Source organism: Habropoda laboriosa, unplaced genomic scaffold (assembly GCF_001263275.1).
Source record: "Habropoda laboriosa isolate 0110345459 unplaced genomic scaffold, ASM126327v1 scaffold11, whole genome shotgun sequence".
Lineage (NCBI taxonomy): Eukaryota > Metazoa > Arthropoda > Insecta > Hymenoptera > Apidae > Habropoda > Habropoda laboriosa.
Window position 1 is genome coordinate 1307216 of NW_017100150.1, and position 17634 is coordinate 1324849.

The 17634-nt window shown below is 35.6% G+C and overlaps 1 protein-coding gene across 1 annotated transcript in view; it reads left to right on the forward strand.

Moving 5' to 3' along the window:
- The first annotated feature begins 418 nt into the window (after positions 1 to 418).
- The window catches only part of LOC108575049 (SEC23-interacting protein-like), a 24169-nt gene continuing 6953 nt past the window's right edge, over positions 419 to 17634 (forward strand). Inside the window, exons 1-2 of the mRNA XM_017937757.1 lie at positions 419 to 591; positions 16801 to 17265. Coding sequence (XP_017793246.1) covers positions 459 to 591; positions 16801 to 17265 — 598 coding nt within the window. The 5' untranslated portion in view covers positions 419 to 458. The remainder of the gene's footprint in view (positions 592 to 16800; positions 17266 to 17634) is intronic.

Here is a 17634-nt window from a genome sequence, read left to right on the forward strand (position 1 = left end):
TATTTATATTATTGCAAGCTCTCCGTAAAATTTTATTTTTCATACATAAAATTATACATAATATATTCGTTTATTACGTAAATATTACTATATTTATTAATATGTGTTGAAACGTGGAATAGTCACGAAACTCAAACTTTACTTTCTGTAAGTAACATATTTTAGCTCACTAATATCACTCTGAAGGCAGCAGTTGATGAGTTAGATAACGCATGCGCATTCGTGTTTCACTTGGACGTAGTAGTAACACATGTATAACCGTCTCCGTGCCTTTTTGATAAAGAAAGATTTCTGCTCGCTCATGTGCGACCTCTATTACACATATGCTTACGTGGATGTGGCGTTACAGGTTATGTGTATATACTCTATGGTGAATTGACTGTGTTTTGCAATTCGTAGTTTAGTAATCTTTGGATGGCAGTGCTCTTGTGTCGTGTGGTGCCAACGTCACTGCAAATATGAGTGGTGCATCACATAAAGCGAAAAATCCATTATTATCAGCGGCTGGCGAAGGTTTTCTGTTCGAAAATTATACCGAAAATGCGCTATTAATGCCTGTTACGTCTGCTACACCTGCGGTTCTCCGCGATGGTGAGTCTATTAATGAAACACCTGGGTGGGGCTCTTGAAAACTCATATTTTCGTAATCTTAATGACACGTGACAGAATGTGCGAATGACATTTATCATAAAACTAATCGACGTCACGTACGTTTTTCTGACAGCTCTTTTCATTTGATTTCACATGGTTACACGTATCGTTCGAACTTACCCAACATCTGTGCACGCATATTGTTTGTAATGTGTTCAGTGTCAGTTTATTTCCATTAACTAGTGTTGTCTTGCAGCCTAATTACTTTGTTTATAGTTCTTAATGCTTTTATGTCTGTTACAAGATCAATGTAACTGTTTCTTAAAGTCTTATAACTTTAAATGTTTTATGTACATTATATGTAATATTATGAAATGAAGTAGCATGTAATTGTAAATTCCACAAAGTACTTCTGTTCTTTAATATATCTTTCTATAATAATTGTGGTTCAGTATTTTAAAATACGTGTCTTTGTTGGAATTTGTGTAATTTACAATTACATATAACTTTCTTACACATACTGTTAGTTTCACTCTTAAAATTATAATATTGTATACTGAAATATTTATACACTGTTATCATATCAAAATTATGTTTGAATTTATTACCTCTAATTTATGTACATACATATTCAATATAAATACAAATTAATAAATTTATGTAAGAAGAAGAAGTATACGCTTAATGTACAGTATATGTTTATATATACTTTATTGACATGAATAAAAATTTAAAAATTAGTTCTTTCTGAATGTGTAGGTGGTCTAGATCCATATCGTTGAGTATAAGGCAAATCATGACTTTTCCTTCTTTGAATATAATATACGATTAAAGCAATAACCAAAATGACGAGTAACAAAGCAAATAATGCTCCCACTGTAATAGCAGCAATCTCTGCTTCTGATAAGTTGTTCCATGCTAAAGAGATTAATCATATATTACTTATTGAAAAAAAGATAACTTTCTTATCACTTTGAATACTTTCTATGATTAGTACAATGCTTCTTTTGAATATATTTAGTCGTGACATTGTTAGATTTATTGAGGAATGATGAAAATTCAGAGTTAGGTTAATGGTGTAAATGTGATAAATTTCTACATGATTCATTTAATGTTGATCTCACTTGTTACTTATTAAATTAGTAATCTATTGTACTAAAGAATCTAATAAAAATAATACAATTATTACCTGTGACATCTATAGTATATGTGTCGTAGTTGTTTAACAAATCTATCGCCGTAATTTTAACCGTTTTATCGCAGCATGTAGCGGAATAATAAAAGGTTACTGGAGATCTTGTGCCACTAATAAATTCTGTACGTGCATAAATATTGTTCGGTGTTGAAATTACTCGTTTTAAACCTGCATACAAAAATTTTTCCTCTATTATAGAAACTTGATTACAAACAGAAGGATCTTTATTTCGAGCAATTGAATAATTTTAAAGTACAGCTGTTACATTGAAATCGATTTGTAGATCGAAAATTTAACCTGCAAATTTTATAGGAAATAGTACTGCTCAGTTTTAAAAGAGTAACTGTTAACCATATTAAATACAGGATAAACAAACAGTTGTTTAGAAATTTTAATAAGTTCGGTGTATTTAAATATGATATTTAGAAAAATTGTTATTTCAATTATAAGATGATATTCCAAATATTGTTTCTTATATTATCCGTGAAATAATTATTGACAATTCTTCTTACACAAATTGTAACATCTTTAAAAATTTTTATTCACGCATTCTTGTTTGTTGTCGTTTTTTCTTCAATATCAATGAAATATTCAACGTTAATTTGGAAAAATTTACAATGACAAAACATATCAGAAATTTGAGCACTTTGTATTCTCGTATGCCTACGCAATAAATCACGATTAAATAGCTTCGAATAAAGCAGCAATCTTAATTTCCTATTAATTGGTTTGTATTGCGATAGAAAAAAGAAGTAATTATGTCAACACTGTGGGTTCTTTGAGGAATCTATTTAATACCTGATTCGTAGTCTTGAATTACAGCATCTATGCTCCAACGAGATTTATAGCAATGTTCTTTTCCCAGATGCCCAGCACAGTTATTATTGAAAGAATATTTGATCGTTGGTTTCACGTCATCGGTTAACTAGGCATAACAATGCAACGTCACGAAAATTACAATAATTCGATAAAAATTCTGATTTCATTGAAACATTGACGCTTTATATTGATTAAATGTTATTTGATAAGAAGAAATCGAAAGTCGAATATGTATGGTGAAATTTTTCAGCATGAAATTAATTTTCGAGAAAATCAAATTTGAAAATACGTTGGGTTTTATTTATCGGCCAAATCGTTTAAAAACGCTGCAAATAACAAAAATTGTCTTCACTTAAAAGACAATATCATACGATAGTCTGGTGAAACGAAGTTTCAGAATACAGTTAATATTTTCTTAATTCTTTTTTTTTTTTTTAATTAAGTTTCTCATGGAAAAATAGGTTCGACGTAATGAATTTTTGCATAAAAATGACTTCTTTTCGATTATTCTTGGTTCACGAAACACAACTTATCTGTATAGTTGCTAATATTGATTAAAAATTCAACGCGCAAGTTAGCTAGAACCCTATTACAGCCCATTGCTTCTTCTAATATATTTCTTTTTTTTTTTTCGTACGATTACCTTCGAAAGCGATCCTTGCACATACAAATATACAGATTTTTCTTTTATTTCCGTGCCCAAGATAGACAACGTAACTGTATTAGCTGTATCCGGTGCAGTATTGTCGGGCACAACCAAATCTACTGCTACATTGTTCATCTGTCCAGGATAAATCCACGCGCTAAAACACGAATAATTAGTAAACAATAAATAAAATGTTTATCGTGTAATAACTCAAATTAAGGCATTTTTTAATGCAGAAATTGTCATGCGAATTATTTTTTCCTTTCTTAAATGCGTATACCAGAGGAAAGTGAACGAAAAAGGGCAGTTTACACTTGTTGGACAATAGAAGTATGAGATACTAGTAAAAAAAAGTCACTTTAAATGGTAAATAATTTCGATTGCAATAACTTTCTGGGTCGCACTTATCACACAATAAGAGGAAAAAATAAGAGATCATTATAAGATGTAGAAATGAATTCTTTCCGACTGGATTCACATAATTGATCCAAAATTAGCAGAAAAATGGCAAAAGGTCATCAACGATAATGAAAATTATTCCAACGAGTAATCTGTTTTCATTTTTTTTTTTAAATCAAACTTCGATTGTCCCGAAAAGTCGGAAAAGAATTCATTTCTACATTTAATAATAAAGAGTGCAACTTGAAATAGCGAATAATTTCGATTACGATAACTCACTAGGTCGGTTCGACGTTGTACAATCTGAAAGGTGTACTCTTTACTCTGAACGCATATCTGACAGGCAAAATACAAATGTTCGTTACATCGAATACTATTCTGTGTATTGTACCCGGCGTGGCCAACAAATTACTGTTTCTGTTCACTTCGATGAGCATCCTTTTCTCTTCGACAGTGTTTTCATTGTCGTAGTTTATCAACTCCTCGGATAGTTCTTGATTATTCAGCGTTTCTATCATTCTCATCGATATACTCGCGTTTTCCTTTACAGGCGATCTGATTGGTACGTGGAAATTTTCAACCAGTCCGCTCAACGATCTTGTATTCAGTTTTCCCTGCTCAACCAATCGTACGTTATTCCTTAGTAAAGTAAACGTAATTCGAAGTGAAGTAAAAGAAGCACATTTTCTTTTACGTGGAAATGTGAAAAATGGACAGTTAGATATCGTTAAGTGAAAATTAGGGCTTTCATCGACGCTCGGATAGCCACTCAATTTAGATCTGAGTATCCGGATAGGTACTCGCGTGATTTCGATTCGGATATCCGGATACATCCGTATTACCCTCGCGATGAGTCTATCGGACACTAAATGAGCCACTGAGAAGCCAAAGTGACTAGCTCTGTGAAATAAAATTTATCAAATTTGTTTCACTCGTGAAAAATTAGGTACCAGGCTTTGATACTAAAATTCGAAGAATATGAAAATGTGGAGTTAATCATTTTGGCTTCTGAGTGGGTGAAATATCAGTGTCGACTACTGTCTCCTAATTTTCGCGTTCTTTAATCTTAATCCTTTACCTGTACTTGTTTTCTTTAAAAACATATCAATATATATGCGACAAATGTTTCATTAATTATAACGTGCTTTTTCTCAATTCTTTTCGTTTAGAAATGAAACATTTCTGCATGAAATATGTCTGCATATTATTGACAAATATGATTTCTTAAAATAACGAATATGTTTGAAACGGAAAAGTAAAAGTTTGAAATTCTTAATTCAACGATATACACAAGGTTCAAGGTGAAATCGGAAATAGTTATGATTTAAGGCAAACAGTATTTCCTCTGTGGTATCAAACTTGAAAGGTTTTCGAAATAGTAGTCGCGTACAGTTTCAACGAATTTAAAGTCAATCATTCTATAAATCATTGAGAAACTATTTTTCCATACCTCTGTTGACACCATTTTTTCGGAAGATTTTTCTCTGGAATTGTTCCGAGAAATACTAAAATTTTTTTCATTATCTAGAAAAGTGACATAATCAACGACATTAGTCAGTACAGGTTCGTTGTCAGTAGAGATAATCGATGAGTCATTATTATTAAAATTCCCTTCTCTCGTTTGTCCATTTTGTTCTCGATCTTGTGCATCGTATTTCAACGATCTTTCTCGAGTAATTTTCCCATCTTCTGCTGGGCGTATCGAATTTTCTTCTTCGTCCACGATTATTCGAGAACTAATCGTCTGGAAAAATTTACTTAAATTTCACCCCGTATTCTACATATGCTGCATAATAATGTTTCTATATTTAGTTTGTACTTCTTTTATATCATCGTTGAAGGTCCTTTTCTCGTCTACGGATAATTCATCCACGGTTTTTAAATTTGAACGATAGTTGGTAATTGTCACCCCGCTGGAATTTCCTGCAAGAAATTTTTTTTAGATAAAGGTAAACGTTTCATCTGCACAAGAAATTCATCCGAAGTTTTTCTTTACCTTCCAGGCAATTTTAATTCACACTAAAAGCAATTATAAAACGTTACTTCGGAATTAGTTGATTTAGCGTAATTGTCGGTAAAGAAATTTGATTAAATGGTAATTGTAAAGAATGATTTTTGCGCAATTCACTTATTTCTTAGTGTAGTCAAGCTCGTAACAGCGAAGCAAATAATATTGCAACATTTGCAGTTAACATTATCGCGTTAATTTAAGAATACCCATTTTTCCTACGTCTGTTATAATTTTAGTAATATTTATTTCTCATCTGAGCGAGTAAACTGATAAAAAAATATCTTCCTCAGATTCTTACCATTCAACACTTTCTGTCTCTCGAGTTATACATATCTGTATCGATATTATACTCATTGACTACCATTATCTAGCAAATAATAATAATCGTACAAGAAATAACAGCCTCGCGTAGCATGCAAAGTTATAATTTCTTAACGAACTTCTCTTGAACTAAATTAACATTGCACGTAAATTAAAAATTACCTGTAATTGTGCGTCCTTAAAAATTTACAACGAGATACTCGTCTATTCCTTTCCTCGGTTACAATTTCTCAGAGCTTTCGCAAAACTTCAATCGAACGATAAAAGTGCGTCTCAAATAACGCGCGAAGTATTTTACACAACTTTAACCCTATCACGTTGCAAAGATTAATTGCAATTTTAAACTTATAGAAAATTCTACAAAGCCGTATGAGAAACGATCAATGGAATCGACCGAAATTACACATTTTCCAGTTCTGACAAATTGCCGTGACCACTGATGCGCCTCTTTGCATACCAAACTAGATCAAAACTAGATTCCAACGTGCGAATAGTAACGCATGTGCGATCAAACTTTATTTTATTTTCACTCGCATCATTCGTTCCCTCGGCGCGTGTGAAATTAACATTAATTTCACTTCGGAGCGTCACGTTAGCTCGCGCGAATATAATCTTCCCGTGCTTAACGCCTCCGTAACGCCATGTGACTTGAAAGTTACATATTTGTTTATTGCTTTACTATTCCATAATATTGTCGCACTATTGCATTATCACCGGCCAATTTCTTTACGATAATTGTTAACCCTTTGACTGCTGGCAAGTGAAGCACTTGCTGTTTATGGCTGAATTACGGAATTAATGGTCATACTGCATATCCCAATTTTATATTTCAGATTTGCAAAATAAATAATAATATAAATTTATATTTGTGAAATAAGTAACAATAAAAATTTATATTTGTAAAATGAATAATACATAATTTTATATTTGATAATACGAAGAGCGCGTGTAGCAGTCAAAGGGTTAACCCTTTCGTTGCTACTGGCGCCTGTAGGCGTCTTTACGTACTTCCACCTTGATTTAACAAACCGAAGTTTAAAACGATCCGGCCAGAATAAGAAATTTTGCAGAATTTTTGAAAAATTTACGCATTAAAAGGGTTCAAATCCTCTCTTCTCGGACGAAAGCATAGAATCCCAATCAATCCTAATTTCCCGTCCCATAAGCAAAGAACAAAAATCAGGTTACAGAGGGTTCTAGCGAAACGCTCGACAGAACGTTCTCGTCACTTTCGAAAGCGGGGGAACAAAGAACTCTAAAAAGCGTAGCATCGTGACGAAAGTTAAGATCGTCAAGAGGAGTCAGATCAGTTGATCGCCAGTAAACCTGGCCAACAGGCGTGAATTAAAACAGCGATGTTCTAAACGTCACCACTCTTTTTGACGTTAAACGCGTACACGAAATCGGAAGCAAAGTACACGGTCAAGATGCGATCGACTCCGATAATAATAGAACGAGAACGTGTATGCGCGCTGCTCGGAGCTGCGGCCTTTTTATCGCTCCCGGAACGTGTGCGCCGCCTAAACTCCTTCGTCTCTCCGGTCTGTTATGCTAATCCGCGAAGAAAAAGCAACAGAGAGGGAGAGTGAGAGCGGTGGAAAAAAGGCGGAAAAGAAACAGAAGAATCTCGCGAATCTCGATCTTTTCTTCCTGAATACCGCGTGCGTCAGCCAGATGTGCTAGCTGGCGACCAAAGGGCAGTTCGTCGTCGCGTGTTGCACAACAGTTCGTATCTCTGAGCCAGAAAGCAACGACTTTAGCTTCGCAGTTGTCAGATGGACGACGCGTTGCGAACAAGTCTGAAACGCGACGCAACGTGGAAACGTAAGTGAAGAGTTTGACGGTGGTTCTCGATGGACGATTCCCGCGAATCGAGAGTGCTTTTCAACTTGTGCGAGTCAACCTTGCTGACCTACTAGGATAGCTCTTGGCCTTTGGCAACCTTTCGAACTCTGTCGATTGGGCCGCGCGTCCGAAAATGTCGCCTAGGTAAGCTCATTGTGTCTGCGTTCAAATTTTTCGTTACAGCCCGATTGTTATGTTATTGTGTCGTGATAAGAGAGTAGTTCGGTCATCACCGTCATAATTGTGTACTACCAGTTGCTACCTGAACGCTCGTTAAGTAACGAGCGCGTGTATTTTCCTGTTTCTGTAAACTATGTTTCGACTGCTTTTTTTTTTCTACAGTTGTATTATGGTAATTGGAGGACTATGCCTGTCGATAGCGTGTCGACGGTACTTCGATTTCGTGTTCGTTTTGTTATTTTCGCGTATATGTGTGTATCAGCGTTGCTCCTTGTTGCGTTCGGACAAACTTCGCTATTGCATTGTAGAGTGAATAATATTGATAGTTTTTATTCGTTCACGATGACGTTATGCACACTGTTCGTGGAAACTATTACGTAATTTGTATTTCGCGCTGTTAGTTCAACGTCTGCTTGGAAGATGTGTTTTTCAATGCACCAGTTGATTCTCAGCGTGGCGGATATTTGAAATAGTTCGTTCCGAATGAAAATTTTCCGGTTTTTAGTGCGATATCGTTGTGTGTTTATCTGGAAACACGTTGATCGAAATTTAACGAGTATTTTGGAGCAATTTCTTTTTCGCATAACGAAGGTAGAAGATTTACATTTGCAGAAAAAGAAATGGTGTCATAGTTCGTTTCTTTCAAGTTCTTCCGTCAAAACGAACCTGTTTTTTGTTCAATCGTCGGTGATGAGCGTGTAAATATGTTCTGCCTAAGGAATGTAGTTCACCTACGATGATTTCATGTGTCTTTTTGTTTATCATAAGCATTCATTTAGCTAGGATTTTTGTAGAAACAAAAAATGAAATGAATTAATTAGGAATAGTAGTATCTTTGATATCGATCGAGTTATTTAGAATTTTAGAACGATGTTCTGTTTATTTTCACCTTACTACGCCTTGATAGTCTGGAACCAATTTGAAAGTACACACGCAATTTCTTACACTTTCGAAATTTTTCATACTCCACGATTTAACGTAACCACCGACACATTTTCCTTTTCGTTCTTTCTGCAAAATTACATAAACTACAATTTCTAAGCGCGTCTTACGTTTTCCTCTCGCGCCACTTTTTTTTTGTTCTTATTTAGCATCGCGATAAATTCTTTCTACAGTTACGTCCCGGAACAGTGATTTCTCGATCGCTAATGTCAGATTAACATTTTTTCACGATAACGTTGTCGATCTTATCGTCGAATTTTTCACTGGAAAAAAAATTGTAGACGGTCTTGAATCTACCCATAATGATCATCGATTTTGACGAATTTTTAGTACACGCTAGTATTAACACTTAACGGACGGGTCACGTAAATTTACGTTTTTCCATTCTGACTTCCTAAGACGGCCCACGTAGATTTACGTTTTTGCTTGAATTTTTATTACGCTTCTCTTAACACTTGACAGACGGGTTGTTTTCTCTCTGTCTTCCTCGGTTTCCGGGCACTTTTTAAGAGAAGCGTAGCAAAAATTCAAGCTTGAATTTTTATTACGCTTCTCTTAACACTTGACAGACGGCTTGTTTTCTCTCTGTCTTCCTCGGTTTCCGGGCACTTTTTAAGAGAAGCGTAGCAAAAATTCAAGCAAAAACGTAAATCTACGTGAGCCGTCCTAGGTGTTAGATTTATCAGTCAGTTAGATATAACAAAAATGAATCTAACGCCTTACTAGGAAGTATATATTACTTTTGTACCTCTGTTTAATAAAGATCTAAATGTTTATGATACGTGACAAAAGGCCCTTCGGTCCCGAGCGGGGTCGTAGACAATATTAGGGCGTTGCGTAGGAGCATTCTCAGTCTGTAGACAGTGCTCTTACCATCAAGTAGAAAAGCGAACCTTCCTTGTGTCTAATAAAAGTTTAAAATAAGGATTATTAATTATTTAACAACCAATAACTCCCATAATCCAATACTAGGAAGTCAGAATGGAAAACCGTAAATTTACGTGACCCGTCCGTTAAGTGTTAAAAAATGCCCGGAAACCGAGAAAGGCAGAGAAAAAGCAACCCGTCTGTTAAGTGTTAAAAAAGATATTCGACACGTAGTTTCTTTAGCCTTGAAAGATTAGGGTAACGAGCATTTGGTCAAAATTATTTATTATTCTTTATTTTTCACACTATTCCTCTATCTCCAGCAGGTTTCCAGATTTTAGAGTGAGTGTATTTACTTTGGGGGCGATTTTCACCCCTTAAATATGAACGATTGTCAATATAAAACGAATACGCATCGAATATTTTTTCAAGAATCGCTGTACCGAAGTTTCACGAAAATTGGCGAATTTGTTCAATCGCATCCGCGAAAATTCTGGAGAACTTGAGCTCTCGAGTAAACCTACTCGATGCGCGTAAACCGGAAGTCCGCGGTTCACTTTCACGATCAACCTCGAAGATTTTCACTCACCGTTTAACCGTGAATCCGGACGAGAGAATTTTTCCAGCCGCTTATTTCCATCGACGAACCCTTCCGCGGTGAAGTGGTATTTCGAATCATCCTCCCCTAAAAGCTTCATCCTCCACTCGCCAGGCGGTGCGTTTCGCGTTTCGATCCTCACTCCATCCGTGTCGCTCTTACGTGTCCAAGATATCGTCGTTCCGTGTGTCGACGCTGTTGCGTTCGGTTAATTAGAATACACACGGTGGTTAGTTTCGAAAGTGTTCCTCTGTCTCGAAAAGAAACAGTGCTCTGCTGTCGAACATGGATGAGATACTTCGCGACGATTCTAGCTACGAGTGCTCGAATTGCTCGAGGACATTCAACGACGAGTATCTACGCGCGAGATAGTTTGGAAAAATTCGTGTGTGAAAAATGCCGCGATCAAGTTTTCGCCGTGTTAAGGACAATCGTGTTTTGGTGCAACGCAACGAATGCGGACGAATTTCTACGAGACAACGATGCGGTCGATATCATGAACGGTAGGCTCTACGAAACCCCTTCGCGAACGAACAGAGGGACGAAAAAAGTAACGCTGACGAGCGCGAATTCGAGATGATTTTGTTTGCTGCAACATACTTGATTATTTTATCTGTGATTGAAGTGTTATCTCTTGTTCCTTGTGCAGAGTGTTTCCGGTGGGGTGTGTGAAATTTGACGGATTACTTTGGCGGTAATTTTCAGTTAAGAATGTCACGCGAATGTAAATTGAATTTTGTCGCTGACGCAGAGGAGTTAAGAACTGTGTAATAATTATTAAATAATTGAATCAGGAAAGAGTAGATAACAAATACTGTTGTAAATTACAGTTTTCTTTACTAGTGAAGTGTTTCACGTAATGGAATGTTTACGTGTAGGTTTAAACGCGTTCGATTATTTTCGTAGCCTTGAGTTTGCAATTACGGTTGCGACATTGTCGTAACTGTAACGAAAGCTCGAATTTCCTCGAGCTTTTCCTCTTTTCTGAGAGATTCTATTAAAAATGTGATTGTATTATTGTATTTGTTTTTATTATAGTTTGTACTATTTCGATCATTTTTTTTTCAATCGTTCTTTTGCTTACATTTTCTGATACGTGAGTGTATTCTGTTATCTTTTCAAATTTCGAGCTGTTTCGTTTCTATTAAACGTGTGTGTAATATTTTATGTTAATTGTGTAAATTGATTCCGCATTCTGCAATCAATTTTTCCTAATAAATGTTCTTCGATTTACCACTTGTAACGCATTCGTGACAAAATTCTCGGTAATTCTTACAATGTACACGAAGCACAATGAAAGATCGAACATACATTTCAATACAATGAAAGCTTATTTGAATCTAGAATTAAGGAAACTGTTCATTAGCGTCGTTCATTACACACAATGGAATAAAAGATTAACTGCTTCTTAACCGAAATTATGTGAAAATATTTGATTGCTCGAGAAACTTAGTATTTCAAATATTAACGAATGCAAATAAATAACGAAATATTTCATTGCTCGGTATTTGTCATATTTTTCACTCGGGAAAATGACTCGACATTTACCAATCTTCTGTTACATTTTTGAAACAATCAAAAATTTCTATTTTATCAGATGTAAACATTACGAAAGTGTCATTTACATACCACAGATAATTCCTTCAAGTTAATTTCCATCGAGGAGGGGGAGTTCCCTTAAGGGGGTCTTCTAGTGTGACGGTTTCAAAAAATTAATTATTATTTCTTTGCATATATCGAAGGTACAACTCTTTAAGAATGTACTCCTGAAGTTTTATAGTTGTATTCAATGAAATAACGAAGTTATAGCTCGCTTAGTGTGACATATCAAGGGAGAATCTAAATTGCACTGAAAACTTTAATCGTGTTTTTCTCGAAACCATGTTTTCTGAAATGGTTGCCACGATCTGGCAAAAACTACTGAACCAATCGAACTCAAATTTTGCACATATCTTCAGAACACGTGTGACTATGGTCGGTAGTAGAATTATGCCAAAATATATATTTTTCTGATTTTTAGAGCCTCTGAAAGACGAAAAAAAGTCGAAAAAATCGATACTTCGTATTCAAAGTGCCGCCATTTTTTTAATTTTCAATATTTCTCTTTTATTCTACTACCGACCATAGCGACATGCATACTAAACAAGAATCAATTGGATTTTTTATTTCTGATAAGCAGAACAGCTCAAATCATGGCAACCGTGGACCTACCTTTTTTTTCATGCTCCTGTTTCACGTGTTCCACAACAGCCATATTTAATTATTTTTCAGCAACAAAAATTTGTAATGATTCTTCAAGGACAAGTAAATGCACAGGAACAAAGCTCATGTTAATAACTTTTACCGTACTTCTGTAATAAATTAGCAAAAGAGGCCTAAAAAAACAGCCGTCACACTAGAAGACCCCCTTAACGCCGGACGGCACCTAATATCGGACATTAGTTATATCTGCAATAATTGAAACGCTACCGAGCCGTCATTCTGCGTATCTCCTAGAGGAGACAAAAGGAATAAAAACAAGCTTTCTACGCGTTTCAGTCGCGTGTGCACAGGTAGAGAGATTTATTTAAGAAAAACCTTAACTGTCCGGCTCTCCCCCTACACAAATTTACATCTCTTCAATCCGATCGCGGCAATCTACAAAAATCACACCACGTCAAGCTTGCACACCTTTTCTCATTAACGGTTCACCGGTGTTCCAACGATTACGTTTCGCGAGAAACAAATGTGCATGTCATGCAACAATGAACACGTACGTACAAATTGTCCATTGTTGTCAATTTGCATACGGTGGCTTCAGCTGTAACCTTTCTTTTTGCATGCATGATTTTTTGCGTATCGCGAGTTCACATCGTAAACTGTCGCTGTTTTTTTACAATCTAACGAATCGTGAAAACTTACTCGTGGGTATCTGAAGTTCCGCGTTCGAAACGTTTCCATCCACGTTTACGACAATTTCCCGGATCTCGGTGTCCACGAGGAATGTCGTTTGTGTCTGCTCGCTTAAATTGTACTCCCCTGCTATTTTTATCTGGAAGAAATGTTCGGTGAATCGGCGTACTTCGGGTGAATCTCGCACGTAAGTTAGATCGGAGAAATAGTTACACTTGTGGGATTTTTAAAACTAGGCTGAACAGTTGCGATAGAATCGTCCTTCTCCACGTCCGAGTGGAATTCTCTTTTCGTGTAATTCGTAGCAGTTCCTACTTCAACGGCGTCACAATCCAGGTCAAGGTAGATCTAAAAGTACAGAGAAGATCGTGGATAGTGTTAGGACGATAGCGTAAGTTGCACCGGATTATACCTGACAATTTCTGGAGGTGTTTGGATTTCCGGGATAAGTTTGTTCAAGTTCTGGTTGCAACTGGAAATAATCTTTTGTCGACCAGTGATCTGAAATTGTTGCGAGTGATTTTTATCGTTTGGTTATTTTATCTTTGCTTTGGTTTAGTGATGGAGTTTTTTTGTTAAAAATTGAACAAATAAGAAGATGTTGAATATAATTGAATTACGTGATTGCAATATCGTGATATACTTTGAAGTTAGAATGCTTCTATTTAGCGAATAAAAAAAAATATGGTTATTGATAACGATCGATTAAATTGTGTAAAGCTAGATGTAAACTAGATGTAGCTCTTTATTTTGTAACTTCTTACCTATGCCTTCGGTGTCATTAGCTGTCCAAAACAACTTTATATACTGAAAATTGTCCTCGTTTTTATCGACGTCCCTTCGAATACAGTACCTTTGTAATAAATTTAATTTTTAATTTTGTTACAATTGTATAATATGTTTTTCTACGAAGACTTGAATGTCTCATATTTGCTCGAGGATTTAAAGGTAACTATAAGATGTAATAATAGAAAACTAAGAAATTTCTGTTTTGTGTGACCAATTCAGTATGTATAAAAATATCCATAATTATCGAACATATTTGCTAAATATTTAAATATTTAAAAAATTAACTTTTTGTACACGTAACGGTAATTTAAAACGTTCCAAATGAGAAAAAGTAATAAGTTAGGTAAAGTATTAAAGTATAACACGTTCAATTTTACTTAATGGTGGTAAAAATAAAAGGGAAGCAATAGGAGATTTACGTTTTAATTTTGACGTGTTAAAACTTCAAAGTATCAGGGTAATTTGCAGAATAAATTAAAGAATTTGTACTTTTGTTTAGAAATTCACTTGAAAATATCAAGAATTCGAATTTCAGGCTATGTTTCTTTATCCGATCTCTTCTGATACATTCATAAATCACCGTGGAACAAAGGATAATTTGCAAATTGATCTCGACGTTAATTATTTTTACGTATCACACCGACATGTTCCAGTTCTCAGATTAAAACAGAAATTAATATCGAAGATATGCATCTCGATAAGCCACAAAGTATCAGCTAAGAATTAATCAGGTACTACAAATACAAATGACACTCGTCATGCTGTAATCAACAATTCCTATATCCACGCAAAAAAAAAAAAAAAATTCTATCTAAAATCTAACGGATACTAAACGAGCCACTTAGAATCCAAAGCGACTAACTCTGTAAAATCAAAATTTACCAGATTTGTTTTATTCGTGAAAAATTAAGCACCAGGCATGTGCTTTGATACTAAAATTCTAAGAATACGAAAAAGTGGAGTTAGTCAGGCACTGCAAATGTCACTCGTCAATAATTCCTATATCCACGCAAAAAAAAAAAAAATTCTACCTAAAGCCTGAAAATGATTAAACACCCAGGAAAATATTTCACCTGGAACATTTGTCCGTGGAGAAAAGTACAGCTTCCTCTTCACCGGAATCGTTCGATTTTCTGAAAACTTTCGCTGGACGTCGAGTCGAATCCTTCCAATAAAGCTCTTGTTCAAGCTCGAAATTCACCGGTCGTCTGAGAAGCTTCCAATTTTCCCTCGAATCCTCGTCGACAGTCGCAACAGGTCTCACGGTTGGCGTGTTGACGAAAATCGTCGCGCACTCGAGGCACAGAAGGTAACAGAGCAACGAAAACCAAACACACGCTAGCTTCTTCATGGCGTTTCTCGATCGCTTAGGAACGTTCCAGTCGAGAGGAAGACTCGTAAAAAATGAGACAGTTACTTATAAGGTTCCGGGCGTGATCGTTTACAAAAGGGTAAGGTGTCCGTGAATTACGTGTACGATAACGCAAGCGGCAAAGTAAATCTAGGTGTAAACGCGGCCTGTTGCACAATCGCAGGTGTTTAATGAGCACGCGTGTACAGGATGTTAGGCCGCGTATAGAAATCGGTAATCCGAGATCCGACAGGATGCCAGCGCGATCGTCTGTTGAAGAAAAAGATACGGACCATTATCTTCGTCATCGAGACTTACGTTCATTGTATCCTGTTCAATATTGACAGTATGTGTATAACCCAGTTGAGATTTCTGGGTTTTTTTTTTCACGGTTAATGTGTCATAAGAATGAGACTGTTCGTGGGTTTGGATCTCTAACTATACTAGTTGAGACGAAATTCATCTTGTACTTTTGTAGTAATTGTTTAGACAGCTGGTTTTTAGGAATTCAAGTCGTTTGTTGTATTGCCTGCAGTATTTGCGAGATTTCAGATTTGATAGGATTGGGCAAGAATTTTTTGGGATATTGGTACTCGATTTATTTCCAATTGAGAAAAACGGAAAATGAAACGAAGTTAGATAATTGTTCGTTACGATTTTTATTTAACAGTTAAATTTACTGCATTATTATTTTGTAGGCAGCTTAATTGATTTATTAACTAATAAACGTAGATTTTTAGAAAATTTGATTACCTTTTGTAAGTAGATTGTAAAAGATTAAAACTTACTAAAATATCGTAATTCCCTATTTAATAGTGTAATGTTTGAGAAAGTAGATACTTTTAAAAGTAATGTTTTTCAAAATTTGTGTGTGTACCAAAGAGAATTTGAGATGGAGTTGTTATACAATCATCTTTTTCTCATATTTTGATGTGATGATTTTTTGAAACCAGGAAGGTAGAAAATAACAAAATTTAATATATATATATTTCGTGTTTATACATAATAATTATAGAAATTAAATGCAAAATGTACTATCTTTATCTGAAAATATGTGACATCTGGATCAGTTCCTAATTCGTTTATTAGATTCCATCATGCCATTCCATCATAAAGGTACGAGTACAGAAATTAATTTGTGTTCATTGCACTTAAATTTCAATGCAAATGTTACAAATGCTTTGATAGAGTATAACTTGAAAAGAAAAACCGATTTCCTTTGCATTTCATTCACTCCATAAAAGGACTCAACCAACAGCTCTTTAATAACAAAGAAAATATTAGATCATCTTATATATACATCAGTTTCGACAAACTGTGCTGACATTTTATCGAAATTTTCCGTTGTTTTCAGATGCTGAACTGAACAACTTCGCAGGACAGGAAGCAGCCAGTTCGCCTAATTCGACTGCATCGGCAACTGTAGCCGATGTAGACAGCGAATTCACGCCTATACCCTTGCACCCCGAGGAAACGAATAGCCCGACGAATCAACCGGCAAAGCAGGGGGGCTATCTCACGTCGATTCTTTCCTCGTTACCAAATTTGTCTTTGTCGTCGATTACCGGTGACACTTCGGGATCTCAGGTAAACCAGGGACTGGAAAACGTGACCGGTGTACAAAGTACAAATCCTTATGTGCCTTCTCACGATCGTCACGACTCGTTGAGGGACACCTCGCCACCTATAGTTGCTAATTTCCACGATCCTCGTCGCACGAATTTCTCGGGATCCACTGAGATTAACCCCGGGAGTACCGGAAGCTTGTCTACTTCGCTGCAACCGCCATTGCCACCCACTGTTCCTTCATCAACGAACGGTAAGGTTTCTTCAGATTTTTATGAAATTGCAATTTTATCGTTTGGTAACAAACTTTAGGTAACTGAAATTAATTTTTTTTTTTTAATTAAAAATTATCACAAATTTTTCACATTTTTGCGTTGAAATTGTGTGTCGCGTATACCGATAGCACCGGAGAAATATAGAAGATACGTAATTTGAATATAGAAATGCTTGTAACATAGATAAGTACTCTGCGGTTTGTGGAAATTTTTAGTTTTAAAGAAATTATGCAAATTACTCTGCGATCGTTAAGCGGTGCTGTAAATAAGATATACTCATAGCTGTTTGATGAAAAATGGACTATGAAAATTGTGATTATTAATACTGCTGATTAGTGTCGATAAAA